Source organism: Oppia nitens, unplaced genomic scaffold (genome assembly GCF_028296485.1).
Source record: "Oppia nitens isolate AA-2021 unplaced genomic scaffold, nextdenovo-longstitch-racon4-pilon3 scaffold6_pilon_pilon_pilon, whole genome shotgun sequence".
NCBI classification, from domain to species: domain Eukaryota; kingdom Metazoa; phylum Arthropoda; class Arachnida; order Sarcoptiformes; family Oppiidae; genus Oppia; species Oppia nitens.
The window spans coordinates 2,158,744-2,179,125 of NW_026533250.1; the positions used below are offsets into that span (position 1 = coordinate 2,158,744).

Here is a 20,382-nt window from a genome sequence, read left to right on the forward strand (position 1 = left end):
TGACACTAATAATTCTCATTATATTATATGTAATGAAATTGATTTACTTAATCGTAATTTTGTTAACTGTTTGTACGTCTAAATCAAGTCAACAATTGCGTCAATACCCGACTGCCTGTAAGATATGCTGCGATATTATTCATTGCATTATAGCTTTAATTGTGATAACATCGGGACTATTATCGACAACTCAATTCAAATATGCATTAATTGCGGTCACAATATTTAGTTTCGGTATTTTGTCATTTCTTGTCAATGACTTTATAACTCTCACATGTCTTTGTAACATAGGTTTGATAATTAAATAAAATATTTAATTATTTGTAATTAAATTATATAATTCACTATTTAATAGATCGACACAACGAATATAGCATAAGTTTTGGACTAATTTTGTTGGCAATCATTACTGTCGAGAGTCTATCGGCAAACGTCTCATTATTTTATAGCTATTATTTGTGGATTAGATATACACATGAAAACAATATAAAGTTAATATAATTTGTTTCCTAATTACCGTAAAAACATTTATTTTTAGTTTATATTAAAATTGTATTTCAAGTATAATTTATTATTAATTATAGTCATTATTAATATTATATTAAATTAAGAATATATTACAAATATTTTTGTTTAAATATAATATATAATATTAAAAATCTTAAATAATATGGTTAAAAATAAAAATAGTTATATCAAATAAAAATGCATTTTCCAATAAAATAATCAAATTATAAAGTTATTGACGTAAATATATTGTTTAAGTTAATACTTGATATTAATTTGAATACTATAGTGATATACTGTAAGTGTCGCACACATAGAGTTGGAAACGATTAACAAAAGGCACACAAACAACAAAAGTTTACTACAGATAATGGTTTAAGAAGTTTGCAATCAATTAGTTTGAGGATCAATGTCAGTGCCAGAGTCTGGTGCCATAAAATCCCACTGTTTGCTGCCTCTCCTTATTTTTACTACATTTTTTAATTATGTAATGACATATTAAATATTTTTATGGGAATCATAGCATTAGTCTAATTGTATTGCATAGAAGGCACTCATCATTGACTCAATATTTCATTAATTGCTATTATTTATAATAAGGAGGCGGTTGTCGTCTCATTTGACTTCCAGATTGAGGAAGTGGTTGATATGTATGCTTAGTACCCGTTGTACTACTGCTTAGCTGTCGTAAAGGTGTCATCTGTTCAATAAAAATGAAAAGCGTTATTAGTTGTTATTTGGTATAATTAAAGACAGACCTGTTGTGGAGGAATATGTTGTGATGTCTGTTGTGAGGGCGGCATAATAACTGGCGTCATATTGTATTGCTGGGGCTGTTGTGGTAGCTGTTGGTGCTGTTGTTGTTCGAACTCAAATATTATAGGAATTCTTCCTTTTTGAAGGAATGCTTCTCTTTCATTGAGAGCAGAATCGGTGGGCAATCGCGACGAGATTTCAATACTTTTTCTGCGTTTGTTTGCTCTATGGAAACAACAGCCAACTATAGCTGCAAATATCAAAGCTATGAGTATTGCCACCGGAGGTATGATAGTTGTCAATAGAAATTCATTTGAGTCTTCGATGTCTATAACATTATCTAAATCTTCATCTTCTCGGGGAGTCGGCTGTTGTGTTGGTGTCCACATAGTTGAAGGAGGACTAGTGATTGGTACAGGACGTGCACCAAGAGTTTTAGTGTTCATAAAGTTCGTACAAACACCTAATGGCTGGAACTCAACATTAATTAAATCAAAGTTAGGTTCGAAAACTTCTTTGTGAGCCTTAAGACTGTCGTAATCTCTTTGAAAAATCCGTTTCAATACATTTTCTGAGATTAGATCTTTCGGACATTTGTCGTCTTTTTCATGGATCGTACTATTAGTCCACTTATATTCAAAGTAATATAAAGTATTTGTATCTCTTGTATTACGTTCTCTATGCTTATGACGACTGTGATGATTGTGCTCTTTATTTGGAGAATCCGGTTCCGGTTCTTCACCTAAATAATTATCATCGCTAATAGCAGGTGATAATCCGTCGTATTGATACGTTTTAATGCTTAAAACATGAACTGCATTGGAATCACCGTCACTGAACATACCCGAAGATATACGATTAACAATGTCTACCTTTTCCTTAGCATTAAGTGTATCCCTACCTTGAGGTGCCATAAGATTTATAAGTACCTCAAAAGTATACTGTTTTGATGGATCTGTTATTTCATCTACAATGTCAATTGAAAATATATCATAAGCACTTCCTCCATTTATATTATCTTCAGCTACTAATTTAAGTTCATAAGAACCGATCCATTTATGATTAATAGCCAAACCAAACAATTCTTGTTCTTCAGAATCAAAATAAATGAATTCTGGTATTTCTGCCGGTTCTATGGCTTCAATGTTGAGTATTAAGTCACGAGTACCGACCTGTCGTCCCGAAGAAAACACAGTATCTTCAGGTATCCTATATTTGAATGCCTGACCCAATTTAAATGGACCCAACTTTCCGATACGATTTCGAAAAACTGGGTTCTCTTTTGGTTTCTTTTCATCATTATCTGGCATTTCATACGAACCGCACGCGCTTTTTGTTATAAAATTCAAATTAACTCTTTGGACACTAAATTCTGGTCCAATTGTTTGTCGCAAAAGACGACTTGGTTCAGCTGAGTCATCATATTTTTTATGTGAGTCATGTAAACGTGTATAAAGAGATTGGATTGTTTCTCGAGGACAGGGATGTGATTGAAGAGTATCATTAGTCCATGAAATTGTCCTAAAATAAATCAAATAAACATTAAATAAAACTAATTTTCACAATAAAATTAAATAATACCATGAGTTGTCCCTTTCATTTTTGGCAATTTTCTGGACAGCAATAGATTTAATATCATTGTCGTCAAAGACTCTGGTGGCCACTCGTTTTAAAAGGGAAGACGTGGCATCAATAGTGGCAGCAAATTGAAAAGGATCCCAAACCACACTCGAAAGGGTAAAGATATGAGTAAAGGCACGGGTTTTCATATGCTGTCGTACATGAACTTCAAGTGTTTCTGATACGTGAGCACCACTTGAGTCAACCGCCACTAACTTAAACAAATGCTTTCCGATATCTTCATCAGTGGGTAGAGCGTAAAGATATTGATTTTCGTGATCGAATTGTATCCAAAACTCAGATGATGGCTGTTCTTGTGTCGAATCAGATGTCGATGTAAGGAAAGTGAGCTTAAGTTTACGTGTGTCCCCGTCTTCAAAATCAACAAAAGTTTCCGCAGGAATCGTATACTTCCAATATTTACCAGAAGTGATATCCAATTTTCGAATCCTTTTGTTAATATAAGGAGTTTTATTTGGAAGAGTCGCTGAAGTACTCGGAATCTCAGGTGGACTAGTCGTTGGTTTTTCCTTTTCAGTGGTTACTTCAATTTGTGATACCGTCACTTCAGCAATAACTGATGGACTGGGAGCTATTGGTATTGTAGCCGAATCCACAGATATTGTATGAAAAGTTGGTGTTGGAGTGACCAGAATAGGTGTTAATAAATCAGAATCGACTATAGTTGGTCTCTCGGGTGCCAATACGGGTGTCGTGTATATCAAACGAGTTTTATATTTATTATGTCGTTCATCATGTTTGCCAAGTATTTGATTTTCTAATGGATCAATTGATGGTATTAATAGTGAGGCCGAACTGAGACTGACTGTCGGGGAAGTCATTGAAGGAATAAGAACTCTGGAAACCGGGTCTGGAGTCGAATCCTCGCCTTCTGATAAAATGGTTGAAGTGGTTAATGTGGCCCAACTCGGAGCTAATATAGGAGTTGGATTCACATAACGGCGATTATGTGAATTGATTTTGTCGTAAACTTGATTATCATTATATAGTGATGAAGAATCGCTTAATTCACTATACAGTTGGCCATCGGGTAAATGTCTTCTTGAGATGCGAACCACATCCAATTCATAACCTAATTTCTTAAGTTTGATATGAATCTTATCATTGCTGTCATGTTCTTCATCATAGCTATTGATGTCACAGCTGTCGATGTCATATGTAATGAGATATTCTTTGTTGGGATTACGAGAAATGGTAAACTTAAGCAACCAGTCATCATATGTCTTAGAATTTTGATTAGTAACTAAATTGTGAGGCATTAGTGAACTAATGATACGCCAGACATCTGATATGCCATCAAACGATTGTTTTAGTCGAATAACGCATCGATTTTCTGGTATTACTTGATTAGCCGTAGAAGAAACAGAACTGTCGACTACATTGAATGCAAAGATATCACTGTAAGACTGTTTGCCATCTGAAATGAATTGATATTTTTAAGAAATATATCGATTAAAGAGTCTTAGAGTTGATTAATAATAATATCTTACAATATTTGACGTTAACTTCAATGAAGTAGACACCCTTCTCGAAGGGAACAGCTATAAGTTCATTGGTATCACGTTTAAGATAAATCCAATCGGGAACAAGTGTTGCATTTCCAGCCAGACTTACGTTAAGATACTTAAGTCGATAGTCAGAATCCAGACGAAACTTTAAGCGAAACACTTTACCGACGGGTATCGGGTGGTCACCAACCGACTCAAGTGACTCAATACAAGTGACCAGAATTGAGGTAATTATTAACACTAATAGTATATTCAAATATGATATATGTTTGGCATTTCTGTTGGCTGAATATGGAAGACATTTGCGGTAAGAATTAGATCCATGACTTCTCGTGTAATCGAAATCACAGACATTATTATTAACACTATTTGAAGCAATGGATGACATATTTAGCTCCGATAGTCACTCGTCAATGGATTGCACTTATTATCGATGCATACATTGTCTATCAATATATAAATAAACAATGAGTTCAGTCTTAAGCTAAAGACATTCAAGAGAGGCGTTGTCTCTAATGTCGGATCTATTGAGCCATTAATCAGAAGAAAGGGCCGAACATTGTTGACATAAACACAACCAACAAGTGTTACCTTTTTTTATACGTAACTAATATTACTTTTAACATAAAAAAGGTCTAAAACTATATCGAAAATACAAGTCTATTAGTACTCTCTATAAGACTGTAAACACTTGACTATTGAAATGACATCTCATTTGTTTGAATGCATTCACTGATAAAAATACATAACATTTGAGACAATGTTTTCATTCAATCAACGCTTCAAACCATTTCAATAGCAAGTGATGTAAGTATTCAATGATTTTCTTATTTCAATAATTATTATACGATTTATTTAATGATAAATATAATCAAAAACATTGATTAAGTTTAGGTTATATTTGTGTCAATTGATGACCCATTGTATGCAAACTTGTACTTTATTTACGGTTCAATAAACTCATTATATTATTAAACAAATGTTTAAATACATGTTTACTCATATATATGATACCCATAATTGTACCCATAATTGTACCTATAATTGTACCTATAATTGTACCATGCAACTTTTTCTAATTTAAATACTGTCTGTCCCAATACACCATTATGTCATCCCTGGCCAATATCTGTCCATTTATTTTAAATCACTGAATCCCTATCCGATTCCTGTTTTTCGGTTACAAAATTTAATGATTTGTATAATACAAATCCATAACTGTATTATTAGTGATTATTTTTACTAATAATATCACATATTATTAAATTGATGAAACAATTATCAGTGATTTTTTCAACTAAACGATAACTTTTTTACGAATCAATTTACTTGACGTTTAATAAATAATTTAATTTATTGATAAAATTATTACTTTAATACTTTACATTCAGTTTTTGAATTTAATTATATTTATTGTTAAATTTTATATTTAAATTATATAAAGTAACGAAAAGTGTGTATTTTTCTTACTTTTAAATGTAGACATTTCTGTTCTGTCTGTCGTATCATTTGGTGGCCGATTCTTGTCGGACACCGGACCCGACAGAAGAGTAGATCCAGAAGTCTATCCGCAATAAACAGCTGTATATAATATATAATACAGTTTATGATTATTGAAAATAAAATGAACGTTATTTTCTATGTAATGAATTCAAGTTTTTTCATGAAGTTGTATAAAATAATTTTCATTATTAAAAATATTTTTATTTAAAAAAATTATTACAATTAGCTGTAAAATAAAGACTAATTATGTTTTGATTAAATTCTGTAAAATGAATTGTTATCTAATAATTTGATTTGACGTTAACTATTATTTTACATTTTAGTTTTTACATTGAAATAACTTTAATAATGATCTAAAAATATTGTAGTTATGATAGTTGAGTGCACTCTCAAAATAGTTTATAGTTTTACTTAAAATATTTGCTTCAATTGATTTGTTAAGATTCCCGACTAAGTTAGGAATAAACAAAATATTTTTATTAATAATTAGATTCATATAATTTAAGTAATACTCAAATCTGAGTTTCAATACAATTCAATGATGAATACAATTGTTTTGATCATTGAATTGTATTGAAACTATCAATGAAATGACTATTAATATATAAATTTTAAAATATTAAATGTTTTTGTTATATAAACAGCAATTATCTGACGATTTACTCATGTCTTCACTAATTACTACTATTGGTTCTCATTTGACGGCTCGACATCTTAGCCGACAAACATTTGGATACAGTTATAGTTTAATTAAAAGACACTTATCTACTAATACATCAAACAAAGACAATGATAGCCATAATTATGATATAATAATAAACGGCGGCGGAATTGCCGGCTTTTCAACACTTGTGGCCCTTAAGAATAGCTCATATCTTAAGAATCATAAAATACTTCTAATTGAAAGACAGATCAAAACAGACAATCATTTAGAAAGAAAAGATAATCAGTTTTCAAATAGGGTTTCAGCCATAACTAAGTCATCAAAAAGATTTTTTAAGAAAATCGGTATTTGGGATGAATTTAAAGAGTTTGCCAAACCTGTCAAAGAGTTTTTCGTTTGGTCTCAGAATTATAGAAATGCCATCAATTTTATACACGATTTTGATGGTGAAGACAATGATGATAATGATGTTGTTTGCTTTATTGTCGAGAATAATAGGATGTTAGCAGCTCTTCAATCACAAACAAATCAAATTAATGATAGCGTTTGTTATGAGACTATTGTAACTGACATTAAAAGTGATGGAAATTCTGTGAAAGTGGACACAAAAAGTTTAAAAAATGAATCGCAAAGTAGTTTAGTCACAAAATTGTTGATCGGTTGCGACGGATTTCAATCAACAGTTCGCCAAAAATCAAATTTAGTTAATTTTGAGCACGAATTGCAAGAGATGGCAATTGTGGCCACACTTAATGTTTCTTCTGGTTTTGGAAATCCTAATAATGATATTGCATTTCAAAGATTCGTTTCCATTAATGATTCAGTTATAGCATTGTTACCTCTTAATCAAGATTACAGTTCACTTGTTTGGAGTGTACCTAAAGATTTAGTTAAACAATTGATGCAAATGAATGAAAACAAATTTGTTGAACATTTGAATGATTGTCTTAAGACAGAAAACTCAAATTCTTCATCTATTGTCTCAAAATTTGATGGAATAATTGATAGTATTTTTCCAAAATCAATGATAAGTAATGAAAATGTCAGTTATTCAGTGCCACAAATCAATTCAGTGGTAACCGATTCAAGAGTTGCATTTCCTCTAAAGCTTAGTACAACACTTCCATATTTTGTTGGATCTCCTAATGATTCCAAAGACAATAATAGGATTGTTTTATTAGGTTTAGTACTAAATTATAGTTTATATACTTTTATATATAAAAATAAATAATTAATTGAGATGTCTTGTAGGTGATGCCGCCCATCGAATCCACCCATTGGCGGGTCAGGGACTTAATTTGGGTATTGGAGACGTATATGTGTTGACACAAACTATTGAAAGTTATCTCTCAAGAGGGGAGTGTCTGTTCGGTCAAAATCCATTAGATTGTAGTAAACGACTGGAAAGTTGTTTATTTGATTTTGAAAGCAAACGACAGTTTAAATCAATTGCTATGATATCAGCCGTTCATTCAATGAAACAATTATTTAATTTGATTCCCTCTAATGTCTTGTCTGTTATGAATTCAGCCAATTTTGTAAAGAAACAAATTGTTAAGTTTGCAAATAGTGTTTAATATTTATAATAATATATGTAATTATTAATTTAATTAATAAAAATATATATTTTAAACCATTTATTATACATTAAAAACAAAAAAAAAATTAAAAAAAATTCTATCGCAGTCGGCAGGATTCGAACCTGCGCGGGGAGACCCCAATGGATTTCGAGTCCATCGCCATAACCACTCGGCCACGACTGCTAGCGTTAGTTTTCTCTTATATTATAAACATAATATTAAATATTGTAAAATAATAATCGCTTAAAAGTGTAAATTATATAAATTTGTTGAAAATCGTAAATTATATTATATTAAATAATTTAAAGTATAGTACAATATATGTATAAAAGAGGAACTTTAATAATAAACATATTTTGGACGGATTAACAATTACATACATTTCGTGGCATTATTTCGTTTATACGATTTATATTTCATTTTGTATTTTAATAATTTTTTAGATATGAATATATAAAATTTTGGTAAATTATAATAATTAAAATACATTTAAAGTAAATATAAAACTCAATATAATAATTCATTAATTAATAATTTAAATCCAAATAAATATAAACTAATGGTTAAAAACAGAATTTCAATGAAATAAAACCTTTTTTTAGATAATAAAAGAGCATTTGATTTGAGATGTACGGTAAAGCGCGGCGACCACTCATAGCGTGACCACATCGTTGTCATTAATTAAATCACTTTTACTATTATTTGTTGAAGTATTGTTATTATTGTTATTTGTATTATTAATATTATTAATACTATTATTGGTATTAGTAGTAGTAGTAGTAGTAGTAGTAGTAGTTGTTGTTGTTGTAGCAGAAGTAGTAGTAATTATATTAACATTTGAAATACTTGACGCAGTGGTGGAAATGTTATTAACAGTAGGTGTGATAAAATCCTTGACCTCATCTTCTTCATCATCAGATGCACTCAATGCCGAGTTATGACTTGAATCCTGCGATAACTGTGATGAACGATAATAAGAGCCGCGCATTGTTGAGATGGGAATGTTTCGTTGATTGGCTGGTCTTATTGTAATTATTAAATTGGAAGAGTTGGCTACCATCATGTCTGTGACCTGATCCAATGACTTTCCCAATACTTCAATGCCATTCACTTCAAGCACCTCATCATTAACAGCCAATAGGCCAGTACTTTCAGCCAGACCTCCCGGTACAAGTCGTGATATGAAAATTCCGGCCACCTTTTCGAGGCCGTGTGGTGTTACACGAACTGAAGTACCGTCGCGTATATAAAAACCGAGCGGTTTGTCAGATCCGTGTTTGACGAGTCGTACTCGTCGACAGGTTTCAGGAACAATATCGACATCTATTATTGAAGACACCTGACGAAAGTCTTCGGGTAAACCAATTGATAATTTATTTTTATGTGGTGACGATGAGGAAGGCAGAGGAAGAATATTACTTAAACCTAAAAAATTTTTCTTTTTCGACAACCCATTTAAGTGCTCCAAACTCTCACCTAATTTACAATTAATTAAATTATTGAATTATCTAATCGATGGTAAATTTAAAAATATAATTAAAATAAATTTGAAAAAATATCAAACCTTTTCTTTGTATAATAAGTCTGAGCAATGGTTTGGCTGAGAGTATGGCTCTTAGAAAGTTGTCGTTATTATTGATTGGAAGTAAGTCTCCGTGAATTGGATCCGAATAGAAGATACAAAAGGATACGGAAAAGAGTTTATGGAAGTGTTCAATGAGTTTGAAGAAGTCATCAAATTTATGTAATTCGCTTCTGTCTAATGAAAAGCGACGAAACTCGGCGTCAAACTGACCACAAAAAACATCACTTTAGTCATCATTGGTAACCAATCATTCATTACACTTACCTTTGATTTGATCTCAATTAGGTTGGCGTTGTGACCGCCTCTACCACTATGTCTGGTCGACATCGATGTCCACAAATCCTTAACAAACTTTAATTAACAATAAATACTAAATTAACGTCAATTCAACACAATTTGCATTTCAATGTTGTTTTCAGTTAAAACACTACTAAATAAATCATTTAAATACAAATTAAGTTATTTAATACATAAGTCGTTTAAATAAGTGTTTAATAAATATAAATAAAATCTAAAACATAATTACAATAATAAACAAAACACACAAACAGTTAATCAATGAGTGAATGATTCACTTTTAGGCCATTAATAGCCATCAGTTGACACACACATTGAGACACCCATTGATATCAATGTTTAGACGTTTATAACTTTATTTCAATCAATTTTATCAACAAATGTTTTCATTCAATTGTACTGCAAGTGTGTAGAGTGAGAGGTGTAGTCAATGTGTAGTCAATGTGTAGTCAATAGTCAAACATACAAATGGGATGAATGAATGAATGAGAGCTAAGTGTAGACAACATTATCACTGATTGTTGTTATCATATATATTGTCGACAATGGGTTTACTCACATCCGATGGCAATAACAAGACTAATATATTGTACAAATTGGTGACCAATCACTGGTCAAAGTTATCGATATTGTCATACTTGTCGGGTTTGGTGGTTAGCGCTATATTGTTGAGTCAATCGGACCGAACCTATTTCAGTGATAATGCATTACTTCCCGGTTTGGTTCAGAGAGAGTTCACATATAAAGAGATGACCGACGAGACATTGAAACAACTGGAACAAGTGGCACAACAATTACCTCAAGATGTCGTGCCCTACAACTGGCTCATCAAACAGTTCCAGCAAATTGGTCTCGAAGTCTATTCACATAATTTTACACTCAATTATCCTTTTGGTGATAAAACGGTATTTATAATGAATTAAATTATTAACCATTTTATTGATGAACTAATTGATTGTTCTCTTAATAAAGCGATTTGAAGGCAAAAATATTTATGCAATACTAAGAAGTGAACGAACGGCAAGTACTGAAGCCATCGTCCTTTCGTCTCCTTATCGGACAAAACTAAGTCAACATTCCTCAACATTACCGGGAATTGCATTAATGATATCTCTGGCCAAATACTTTTCACGTATTAGAAATTTTTAAACAATTTTTATTAATAACCGCTTGATTTTACGATTTGTAATTATTATTTAAATAATAGGTGAGAATTATTGGGCCAAAGACTTAATATTTTTGATTAATGAATACGAATTGGTTGGCATCCAGTCATGGCTTAACGCTTATCATAACATTGATGTCACTCCTGTCTTAAACCACGGAATGTTAGACTCTCGATCCGGTGCTATTCAAGCAGCCATTAATTTAGAAATTCATTCCCACATATTCAGCAATTTGGACATAAAGATTGAAGGATTAAACGGACAGTTACCTAATTTAGATCTATTTAACGTTGCAGTCGAGTTATGTACGAGAGAGTCAGTTAGTCCAACATTTCATGGAAAGTCACAGCCCATAGAAAATGATGAGTTTGAGCTCTGGAAAGAATATGCAACGACTACAGCATCGATGATGATATCTCAAGCCATTGGTTTGCCGACCGGAGCTCACGGACTCTTTCAACGATTTTCAATTCAAGCCATTACTTTGGAAGGTTATGAAGCAACCAAAAGCTCATACCTTAAGGTATCGTTACTTCAAATGGGAAGAGTCATTGAAGGCATATTCCGAAGTCTTAACAATTTATTGGAACGATTCAATCGATCGTATTATTTCTATTTGTTGACCTCAACCCGACGGTACATATCAATTGGCTATTATATGATACCATTTGCCTGCATAGCTGTTCCACTTGTTTTGAATGCTTTATATTTGTATCTGAAGTCAGAGGAAGAGATAACAGAAAAGAGTGGTAATCTATGGAATTGTATTCCCTTTACTTTTGTTTGTCATGCTTTGGGAATACTAACACTTTTGGTGCCCATATTTGTTGAGAAATACTCACAATTAGTGACCAATTATGAGACACGTGATGTAATATATTACACGTTGTTAAGTGTTTGCTTAATGTATATAATGAATCCCATATTGAGATGCAATCATTTGAACCGCAATTCACGTAAATGTTTGAGTTTACTAAACATTGCATTATTATTGTGTTGTATATCACTCGTCAATATATCTCTTGCTTTTTTCTTAACTCTGATTTATGTTCCCATTGCTTGTCTAACAGCCATTAGTTTAAGACTATGGTATCGGATAATGAATTCAATTTTGCTATTATTGGTTCATCCGCTGTCAATCTTTTACTTGTGTTTGCTCTTAATGTCCATCTATTATAACCCAGAGTTTACACTAACAAAGCATTTAGTCATAGCTTTTGAAGCCCAGAAAAAGTGTCTTCTTTTCTATATAGAGGACTGGTATATATACGGCCAATGGATCTTTCCTATTGGCTGTACCGCCCTATTACCAGTTTGGTTACAATTATGGTATACTTTATGATTACAGTTAATTTTTTTCTAAGTTATACTTAAAATAAATGTATATATTGTATAAATTTATTGCATTGTCATTTAAATTTAGTATTTTATAATAAATAAAATAACATTAATTATTTTGATGCTCAATAAATACTATATAAAACAAGTATAATAAAAAAATTATAATTTAATTTTCAAATACTGAAGAATGTAATTAAGTGTTTCGTTAAGTCTATCGAGAAATTATCTTACAGTTGGATAATATGTCAATAGATATTTAAACTATAATATAGTATTCGGTGATACAGTACTTAAATTAGTAGTCATTTATCAAATAAGCTAATGATTTAAATAAAAATATATTGACTATATTTTTTACAAATTAATTATATCAACAAATAATATAAAATAAATTTTAAGACAGTATATATATATATATATATATATATATTACCGGTATATTAAATAATATCCATACTAACATAATTTAATAGTGAGTCCTTAATTTAAGGCATTATTTGAACGACAATTATTATAGAGGTTTGTAACAAACATTGGTTTTATTGATCGCAATAATTTAGATTCCAACAAACTATTTGTTATATTTGAAACAATATATTCATTAGCAGTAATTGTATTTACAAACAAATTGATTTAATTTAATAAATGTTTATATGAAAACCTTAAAAATAAATATACTTTATATTTAATATAAATATGATTTTTTAAAATTAAGCTAATTTTTATTTTCTTTGATATTTGTACTTGGTACTTTACTCTAGTTTAGCACAAAACTATAGTATATTTTATTATTAAATATAATTCTGGTTTAAAACCCTAAATCAAATTACTATTATTTTTGTAACAAAATTTTTTTTATTAATTATTAACAAATATATCATTAAATAAATATATTCTTATTAATCATTTATGAAATATTTACTGTTATTAGAATTACATGAAAATTGTTGGCATATATTTTTATTATTTTATTCTAATATTAATAATTTAGAGTAAAGATTAATATTTATATTAATAATTATCATTTTATTTAATAGTAATATATTATACAGTATAAATTTACATTACATTACTAATATTTCTATTAAATAAAATAGTAATTATTAACATCACAAGATAATTTATGAATATTATCAATTGAAATTTATATTTTTTATTTAATATTAAATAAATTTGCAAATACATAGAAAAATAGACTATATATACACTAATAAGGTTAACATATTTACATTAACTTCAATACAAGCTTTACATCAAAAATCTCATTGATATTCATTCCAACGTTTTGACCGATAACTGTAAATATGATGAATACGTGAAATGAAAGCAAACTTTTAAAATTAAAAATCAATTTAATTTACTCTTTCTTTGAACTAATAATTCATTCATTAGACATATTTTGTTATTATTAGTCAAATTTCATAATTTTATTGTTAATCAATTTCTTATTTAAATTTTTATATCTAATTATTAATTACTAATAATTGGTAAGTTTTTAAGGCTTGTTGATAATTAAAAGTTTAATTTAAAACTGTTAAATATTATTTAATTGATATAATTTGTGATATAACTAATAGATATTTTAACTAAATAATAGAAATTATTAAAAATATTAAATTATTTTTTGTTAATTTAAAATAAATACAGTGTATACAATATATATTTTTACTTAGTATATTAATAGTTTACAAATTCATTTATATTCAACAATATTAATTATAAAACATTAAATTAATTAACTATTATTATTTTTTACTTTTAAGACAAGTTGAATTTAATTAAATATATTATTATTATTATATTTTGGCTAAATTAACAAATATTAATAAATTTACATATAATATAATTCATTTACTTTTTTTTTATAAAAACAACTAAATATTTTGTAAGATTTATAATAAATACGTTAAATATTAATATTAATATAAATTTTATATTCTAATTAAAATTTATATATACATTACTTGTTATATTTGATTTATGTGATATAATTATAGTTAAAATTTTTAAAACAGTGTGTATGTTATTAATTTATAAAACAAATAAAACTAAAATCTATTATATTATAGTATGTATCAAATAAATATGTTTTGATTAATCGATTTTTCTTATGTTATGACGAAAGTAATAGTAAAGAAACAACAAAAATATCCAAAAATATGTGAAAATGTTATTTTTGTTTTCAAGTAAACATCTCATCAATGTTTACGTTATTTTTTTATTAAATATTTATTTATTTATTTTTTGATTAACTTACTTCAATAAAAATATATATTTGTTAAATAGTTGCTAAATATATTTATATTTATTTGATGAACTAATAGTTGTCTAATTTAAATGCATGAAAATGTCCAAAAAATAATGAATTTATTTCAAAAATTATAATTATATTATATATATATATATATATATATGATATATATCTTATGGAATATTGATTTTTATTTAGAGTATCAAATGTAGAGTTGGTTCTCAATTACAGTAACACCAAATTGAAGTACTAATCGATTATACACTGCTTTAATGTACAATAGTATGCAATACTTGACATTAGATACCAATCTAACTGTTTTTATTAAATCGGACACCAAATAAATACCGGTACTTAATATCAATCACTTCATTCAATTTGATTTTTTAGCAATAGGTTTATTTCTGACTGAGTTAATGATGTGAATAAATTTTAAAGTTTTTTTCTTTAAAAAATTATAGTATTTATAATTTACAAGTAATTACTTTATCTAAATAAATCAAAAATCATTTAAATAACCGTAATATACGACAATAATAAAAACAGTAATAATTGTAAATGATTATTGAAATAGTAGTGCAATAATGTAAATAAAATGTAGTGTAAAATAAAACAGTATAATGTACTACCAATATATGGACTATACTATACCAATAGGTCAATCATGATTGGTGTCAACTTCCGAGACAACCGGATAGAGGAAACTTAAGAGATTAGTGAAACACATATAAAAAATAGTATAAAAATTTTATTTACAAATTCTACACATAATGTACAGTATAGCTAACAATTCAAAAATCGATAATTATATAAATATAAGTTTTAATAAATTCTGATTGTAACCAAAAATTAGAAAACATTTTATAGGCCTATTAAAAGGTTTTAAATAGTCAGTAATTTTATTAGACAATATTAAAAAATAAAAATGTAGAATTTCATAAATTTAATTAAAAAAATATTTGACAGTAATTTTTTATTATAAATTTACAACAATTTTTACAAATTTCTCAATTTGTATTGTTGAGGAAAATACTGGACGTTTAAAAATCCTATATATATATATAATATATTAATCTATAAATATTTATTTATTTTTTCCTGGACAATACACTATTTTATAAAATTAATTCTAAATTTATAATAAAAAATTAGTGTCCAGTATTTTTTAAATCAAATTTATGAAATTCTACACTTTTATTTTTTGTTTGTTTAGAATATTGTCTAGTATACTAATAATTTTATATTTAACATTTTTATATAATATTTCAATATATAATATATATTTGTATTGAATATTCAACGTCAAATTAAAAAGTTAATTTGTGTGTTAGTTGTGTCTTATAACTAAATTATGTAAATAAATAATATATTATTATAACTTACTTAAAAATTGTACAGTACTTACGGTTAACAAATAAACAAAACTATCAAATTTTTAACAATAATATTAAACAAGTAAATAATTATTTTTCCATATTTTTTATTTATCATTTGTGATATATATTGTTTATATAATATATTAATAATAAAAATTATATTATAAATTATATTAGAATAAGTCACAGAAAGTAAAATGTGTATTCATCAAAATTTTTGTACAAATTTTATTTAATTTTATAACAATCCTATATTTATAGAAACTCTATACATATTTATTTATATCAATATTAAACTACTATATATTCATGATTAATAGTTATCTATCTATTTGATTAAATATTCTACTATACAATAATGTCATCAATTTATTATTAATATAAAAAGCATCTGAAATATATCATTTTATTAAATTGTAAAAACATGTGATAACTATAATATATTGATTATTGATTTGTTATTTTAATTAATTAGCACTTAATATTATTACATATAATGCTAACATTTACTAATGATGTTAATCATTGATTTTTTCAAATACTGTCCTTACAAATACACAAACATTTTAATTATCAGTAGAGATGGGCAAATAGAAAGTTTCTAATAAATTTCACTGAGAAAGTTTCTAGAAAGTCTCAGGAATAAATTTCTATAGAAATTTAACTTTTTTGTTATACTATGGGATCCCCATATCTATAGATATAGTAAAACTATAAATATATTAATGAGACACTACTATACATATAATATTATACTATATAATGTAGATTACTGTATAATACTATATTATACAAATGGGATACCTATATAAATAATTATAATTATTTAATAATAATCAGTTTTGTAAAATTTTATTCACCATTTTATTATATCATAGTTTAATATAATTAAATAAATAAATTTTTTACTTTAATTAATAATTAAAATACTAATACTAATATTTAAATATTACTTATAAAAACAATGTTAAAGATAACAAATATCGACAAAACAAAATTAACCATAAATTCCCATAAATAGAAATTTCTTTTAGAAACTTTCTAGAAATTTCTCTATTATTTTATAAATTACTCTTTTTTCCAACACTAATTATCAGATTTAGAGAGGGGATAAATTAAAAAATTACAATTGATATGTTTTTAATATATTTGAGTTTATAACCTACAAGAAAGTTAATATAACTTTATAAATACTATATTGAATATTTACTATATCTACACAGCATTAATAATACATTATTATGTAACTTAACGTACAGTAAGTTTTCATCAATAGATCGCTTTTCATAATTAAAGAATAATGTCATATTATTTTATGTCATATTATTTTATGTCATATTATTTTATGTCATATTTTATATACTGTATTATTATAACTGATGTACTTAACATTATATCATAGTCTATGGTATAGACTATAATTTATAGTTATACAATATTATTAATTTTAACCGCATTAATGGAAATAATTTTGGTTTTAAAATTAATAACTTATAAAATTTACTACCTATAATAATAATAAATAATCTCCAAAAAAATAATTTTCCCTTAGATATCAAAATTATCTATTTTACTAATATATTATATTTAAGTTTTTTGGGTCTTTATTTACTAGTAGTAAAATAATTAAAATTTTATAAACAATTATTTAAAAATAAAAATATATTTGCAGTAATTTTAATATGTTGAAATGATCTATTGATGTTATAATTATATTAATTATATTACTGGTATTGTATTATGATTTTAATATTTAAATATACGTTATAATATTTTTTATATTAAAGTAAATGTAAATTCTGTAAAAACCAGTTGTTTGTGTAACGTATTGTTAAATATATGCATAAAATTAAATTAATATTCTAAAGTAGTTTATGGTAAGTATAACTAATGTACTTTTAAAAATCATCATTTATTTTGTATAAAATTAATATAGTATTAACTAAATTATTAATTTTATTTATTATTTAATATATTAAATGACTAAAATAAATGTTTTTGAAATATAAGCCGGAGGTTAGGTTAGCCATTACAAGTATAATTTAAATACTACTAACTTATAGATTATTTTATATAAACAATATTTACTAGCTTTATGTAAATTTTTAGTGATTTAAACAAATAGTTTTCAATTTTAATCCTAATTTTAAATAATACATTTTAAGTTAAAATTTAAAATATTTAAATATAATGCAATGTTTGCAATGATTTATTATTTAAATTTAATAAAAAATTATTTAAATATAAACAAATTTATTAAATAAACTAGATAATTTATCAAAATAAAATATTAAAAATTTAGATTGATATATAGATTTTATTTATGTTTATAAAAAATGATCAAGATATGTTTTTAAACAAATAATATTTAAATTCATTTTAATTTAATTGTTTGGTGCAAATTACAGTATCAGTCCTGTATTACATTATAGTACAGTATATTATAATATGTGGTATATTATAAATAATTAATGCTATTTACATTAACATTAATGTTATTAATATTAATTAATATTATAGTAGTATAATTTTTGAAATAACTAAGAAAAATATATAAAATTAAAAAAAGATATTTTGAGTTTTCATAAATTTTTAGAATGTTTTCAAAATAAATCATTGTCTATACAGTACATGACATACTATTTTATATTTATTTTGTTTTTTCAATATTTATAGTTTTATAATACATTTTAATTATAAATAATATTATAAATTATTTAATGTATTCACAATCTATTAATTGACAATAATATTAAAATTATTTTATAGTATATATTAAATATTATAATAATAAACTAAAATTTCTATAGAAGTTTATTCCGGAGAATTTATTAAAAAAAAGTCCTATCTTTTAATTTTAAACATTGAGATAAATTTAATTATAGTTTTAATAAATACATTTTTTAAATTAAAAAATGCAAAAAAAAACTATTATATAACTAACACTAAATAAAGTATATTTTTCCAATATTTGTCTATTCATTGATAGGTATTTTTGATTTTATTTAACTTAAATCATATACATATACAATACTTTAAGATAAGTTATGGAATATTTGTCTCAAAATATTTTAAAGTTTAATATTATTATACTATTATTAATTTTAAAATTTAGTATACACTAATTTAATATTTTTACTAAATGTTTGATTTACTATATATATATAGTTTTAAAAATCTATTTTATTTTCATTTATTATAATTTTCAATTTAAAGATTGCGTAAAGATTAAAGATTTAAAGAAACGTATAGCAATTATTTTATAATTTAATAAAATTGAATAATATATTGCATTAATAAACACTATAACTTGATATCACTTTAAAAATAACAATGTATTGCAGTGATAATAATAATAAATATTAAGATTATTATTAGTTTTTTAAGTAAAGTTATTTAGTTCACTTCTACTTAATAATAATATATTGATTTACATATCATTAGTAATGAATTTTTAACCAATAAAATTATGTCTTTAGTTATATATTCTAAATATACTGTAATAGTATTGGTAATACATAAAAGAGTGTATCTTATTGTTGTTTAAAATGATTGTTAGAATAAATATGATAAAACACAATAAGTTTTTATAGTATAAGTGTATATACTGTATATATATAATATGTATATATATATATATAAAGAAAATGATTTCATTCATCTTTTATATTGAGGGAAAATATTTGATTCATTCATCATATATGTTGTGTAACTCATGCTAAATGACATAAACATGAAAACAGTTATCATTGTGTATAAGCCTTTATAATATAATACTAGTGCTCTATCTATAGTTGCCGTTAAAACAGAAATTCCTTTCGATTTGTCAGGTGTTTGATCATATTGTATGTCTCACTCATATATTCTACCAAAAAAAGTATACAAAAGGCATTCAAATAAAGAAAGTCATAAATTTTTGTGTTTTAAAGAACAAAATCTTTAAGAATAATATAGAATAAAATTTTTTAAAAGATAAAAATGTATTTTTTTCTCTTTCTCTCTCTCTTTTCACTGAATAAGTATAAAACCATTTAATGGATAAGATTTTTATACTGTTTTTAGTTTAGTTTTAGTGGAGAATATCTAAACAAACGATCGATAAGTTTTGGTGCAACTGATCGATCGCATGCGCTGCTCATGTATACCACTTCATCGTATGAAAGACACAAACATCGGGTGCCACCAACTAAAGTCTTGTTAAACTTAT

At 26.1% G+C, this 20,382-nt stretch overlaps 4 protein-coding genes and 1 non-coding gene across 5 annotated transcripts; 2 read left to right on the plus strand and 3 right to left on the minus strand.

Annotated features, from left to right (window-relative positions):
- Positions 1–803: 803 nt before the first annotated feature.
- On the minus strand, positions 804–5,018 carry LOC128962580 (dystroglycan 1-like). Its single transcript, XM_054308964.1, has 4 exons — positions 4,395–5,018; positions 2,845–4,321; positions 1,266–2,784; positions 804–1,207 (listed from the first exon to the last, which is right to left on the minus strand). The coding sequence occupies exons 1-4, from the start codon at positions 4,798–4,800 to the stop codon at positions 1,094–1,096; spliced, it is 3,516 nt and encodes a 1,171-aa protein (XP_054164939.1). The 5' UTR covers positions 4,801–5,018; the 3' UTR covers positions 804–1,093.
- Positions 5,019–5,083: 65 nt separating this feature from the next.
- LOC128962449 (ubiquinone biosynthesis monooxygenase COQ6, mitochondrial-like) lies at positions 5,084–8,156 on the plus strand. The gene is made up of 3 exons (XM_054308823.1): positions 5,084–5,219; positions 6,560–7,760; positions 7,831–8,156. Exons 2-3 carry the CDS (start codon positions 6,581–6,583, stop codon positions 8,154–8,156), a joined length of 1,506 nt encoding a protein of 501 aa, XP_054164798.1. The 5' UTR covers positions 5,084–5,219; positions 6,560–6,580.
- Positions 8,157–8,260: 104 nt separating this feature from the next.
- Trnas-cga (transfer RNA serine (anticodon CGA)) lies at positions 8,261–8,342 on the minus strand. The gene has a single exon. It is a non-coding gene; the product is annotated as a tRNA-Ser (tRNA).
- Positions 8,343–8,811: 469 nt separating this feature from the next.
- LOC128962450 (partitioning defective protein 6-like) lies at positions 8,812–10,171 on the minus strand. The gene is made up of 3 exons (XM_054308824.1): positions 10,009–10,171; positions 9,724–9,949; positions 8,812–9,635 (listed from the first exon to the last, which is right to left on the minus strand). Exons 1-3 carry the CDS (start codon positions 10,069–10,071, stop codon positions 8,812–8,814), a joined length of 1,113 nt encoding a protein of 370 aa, XP_054164799.1. The 5' UTR covers positions 10,072–10,171.
- Positions 10,172–10,429: 258 nt separating this feature from the next.
- Positions 10,430–12,549, plus strand: LOC128962581 (glycosylphosphatidylinositol anchor attachment 1 protein-like). Its single transcript, XM_054308965.1, has 3 exons — positions 10,430–10,946; positions 11,014–11,173; positions 11,249–12,549. The coding sequence occupies exons 1-3, from the start codon at positions 10,587–10,589 to the stop codon at positions 12,547–12,549; spliced, it is 1,821 nt and encodes a 606-aa protein (XP_054164940.1). The 5' UTR covers positions 10,430–10,586.
- Positions 12,550–20,382: the final 7,833 nt, after the last annotated feature.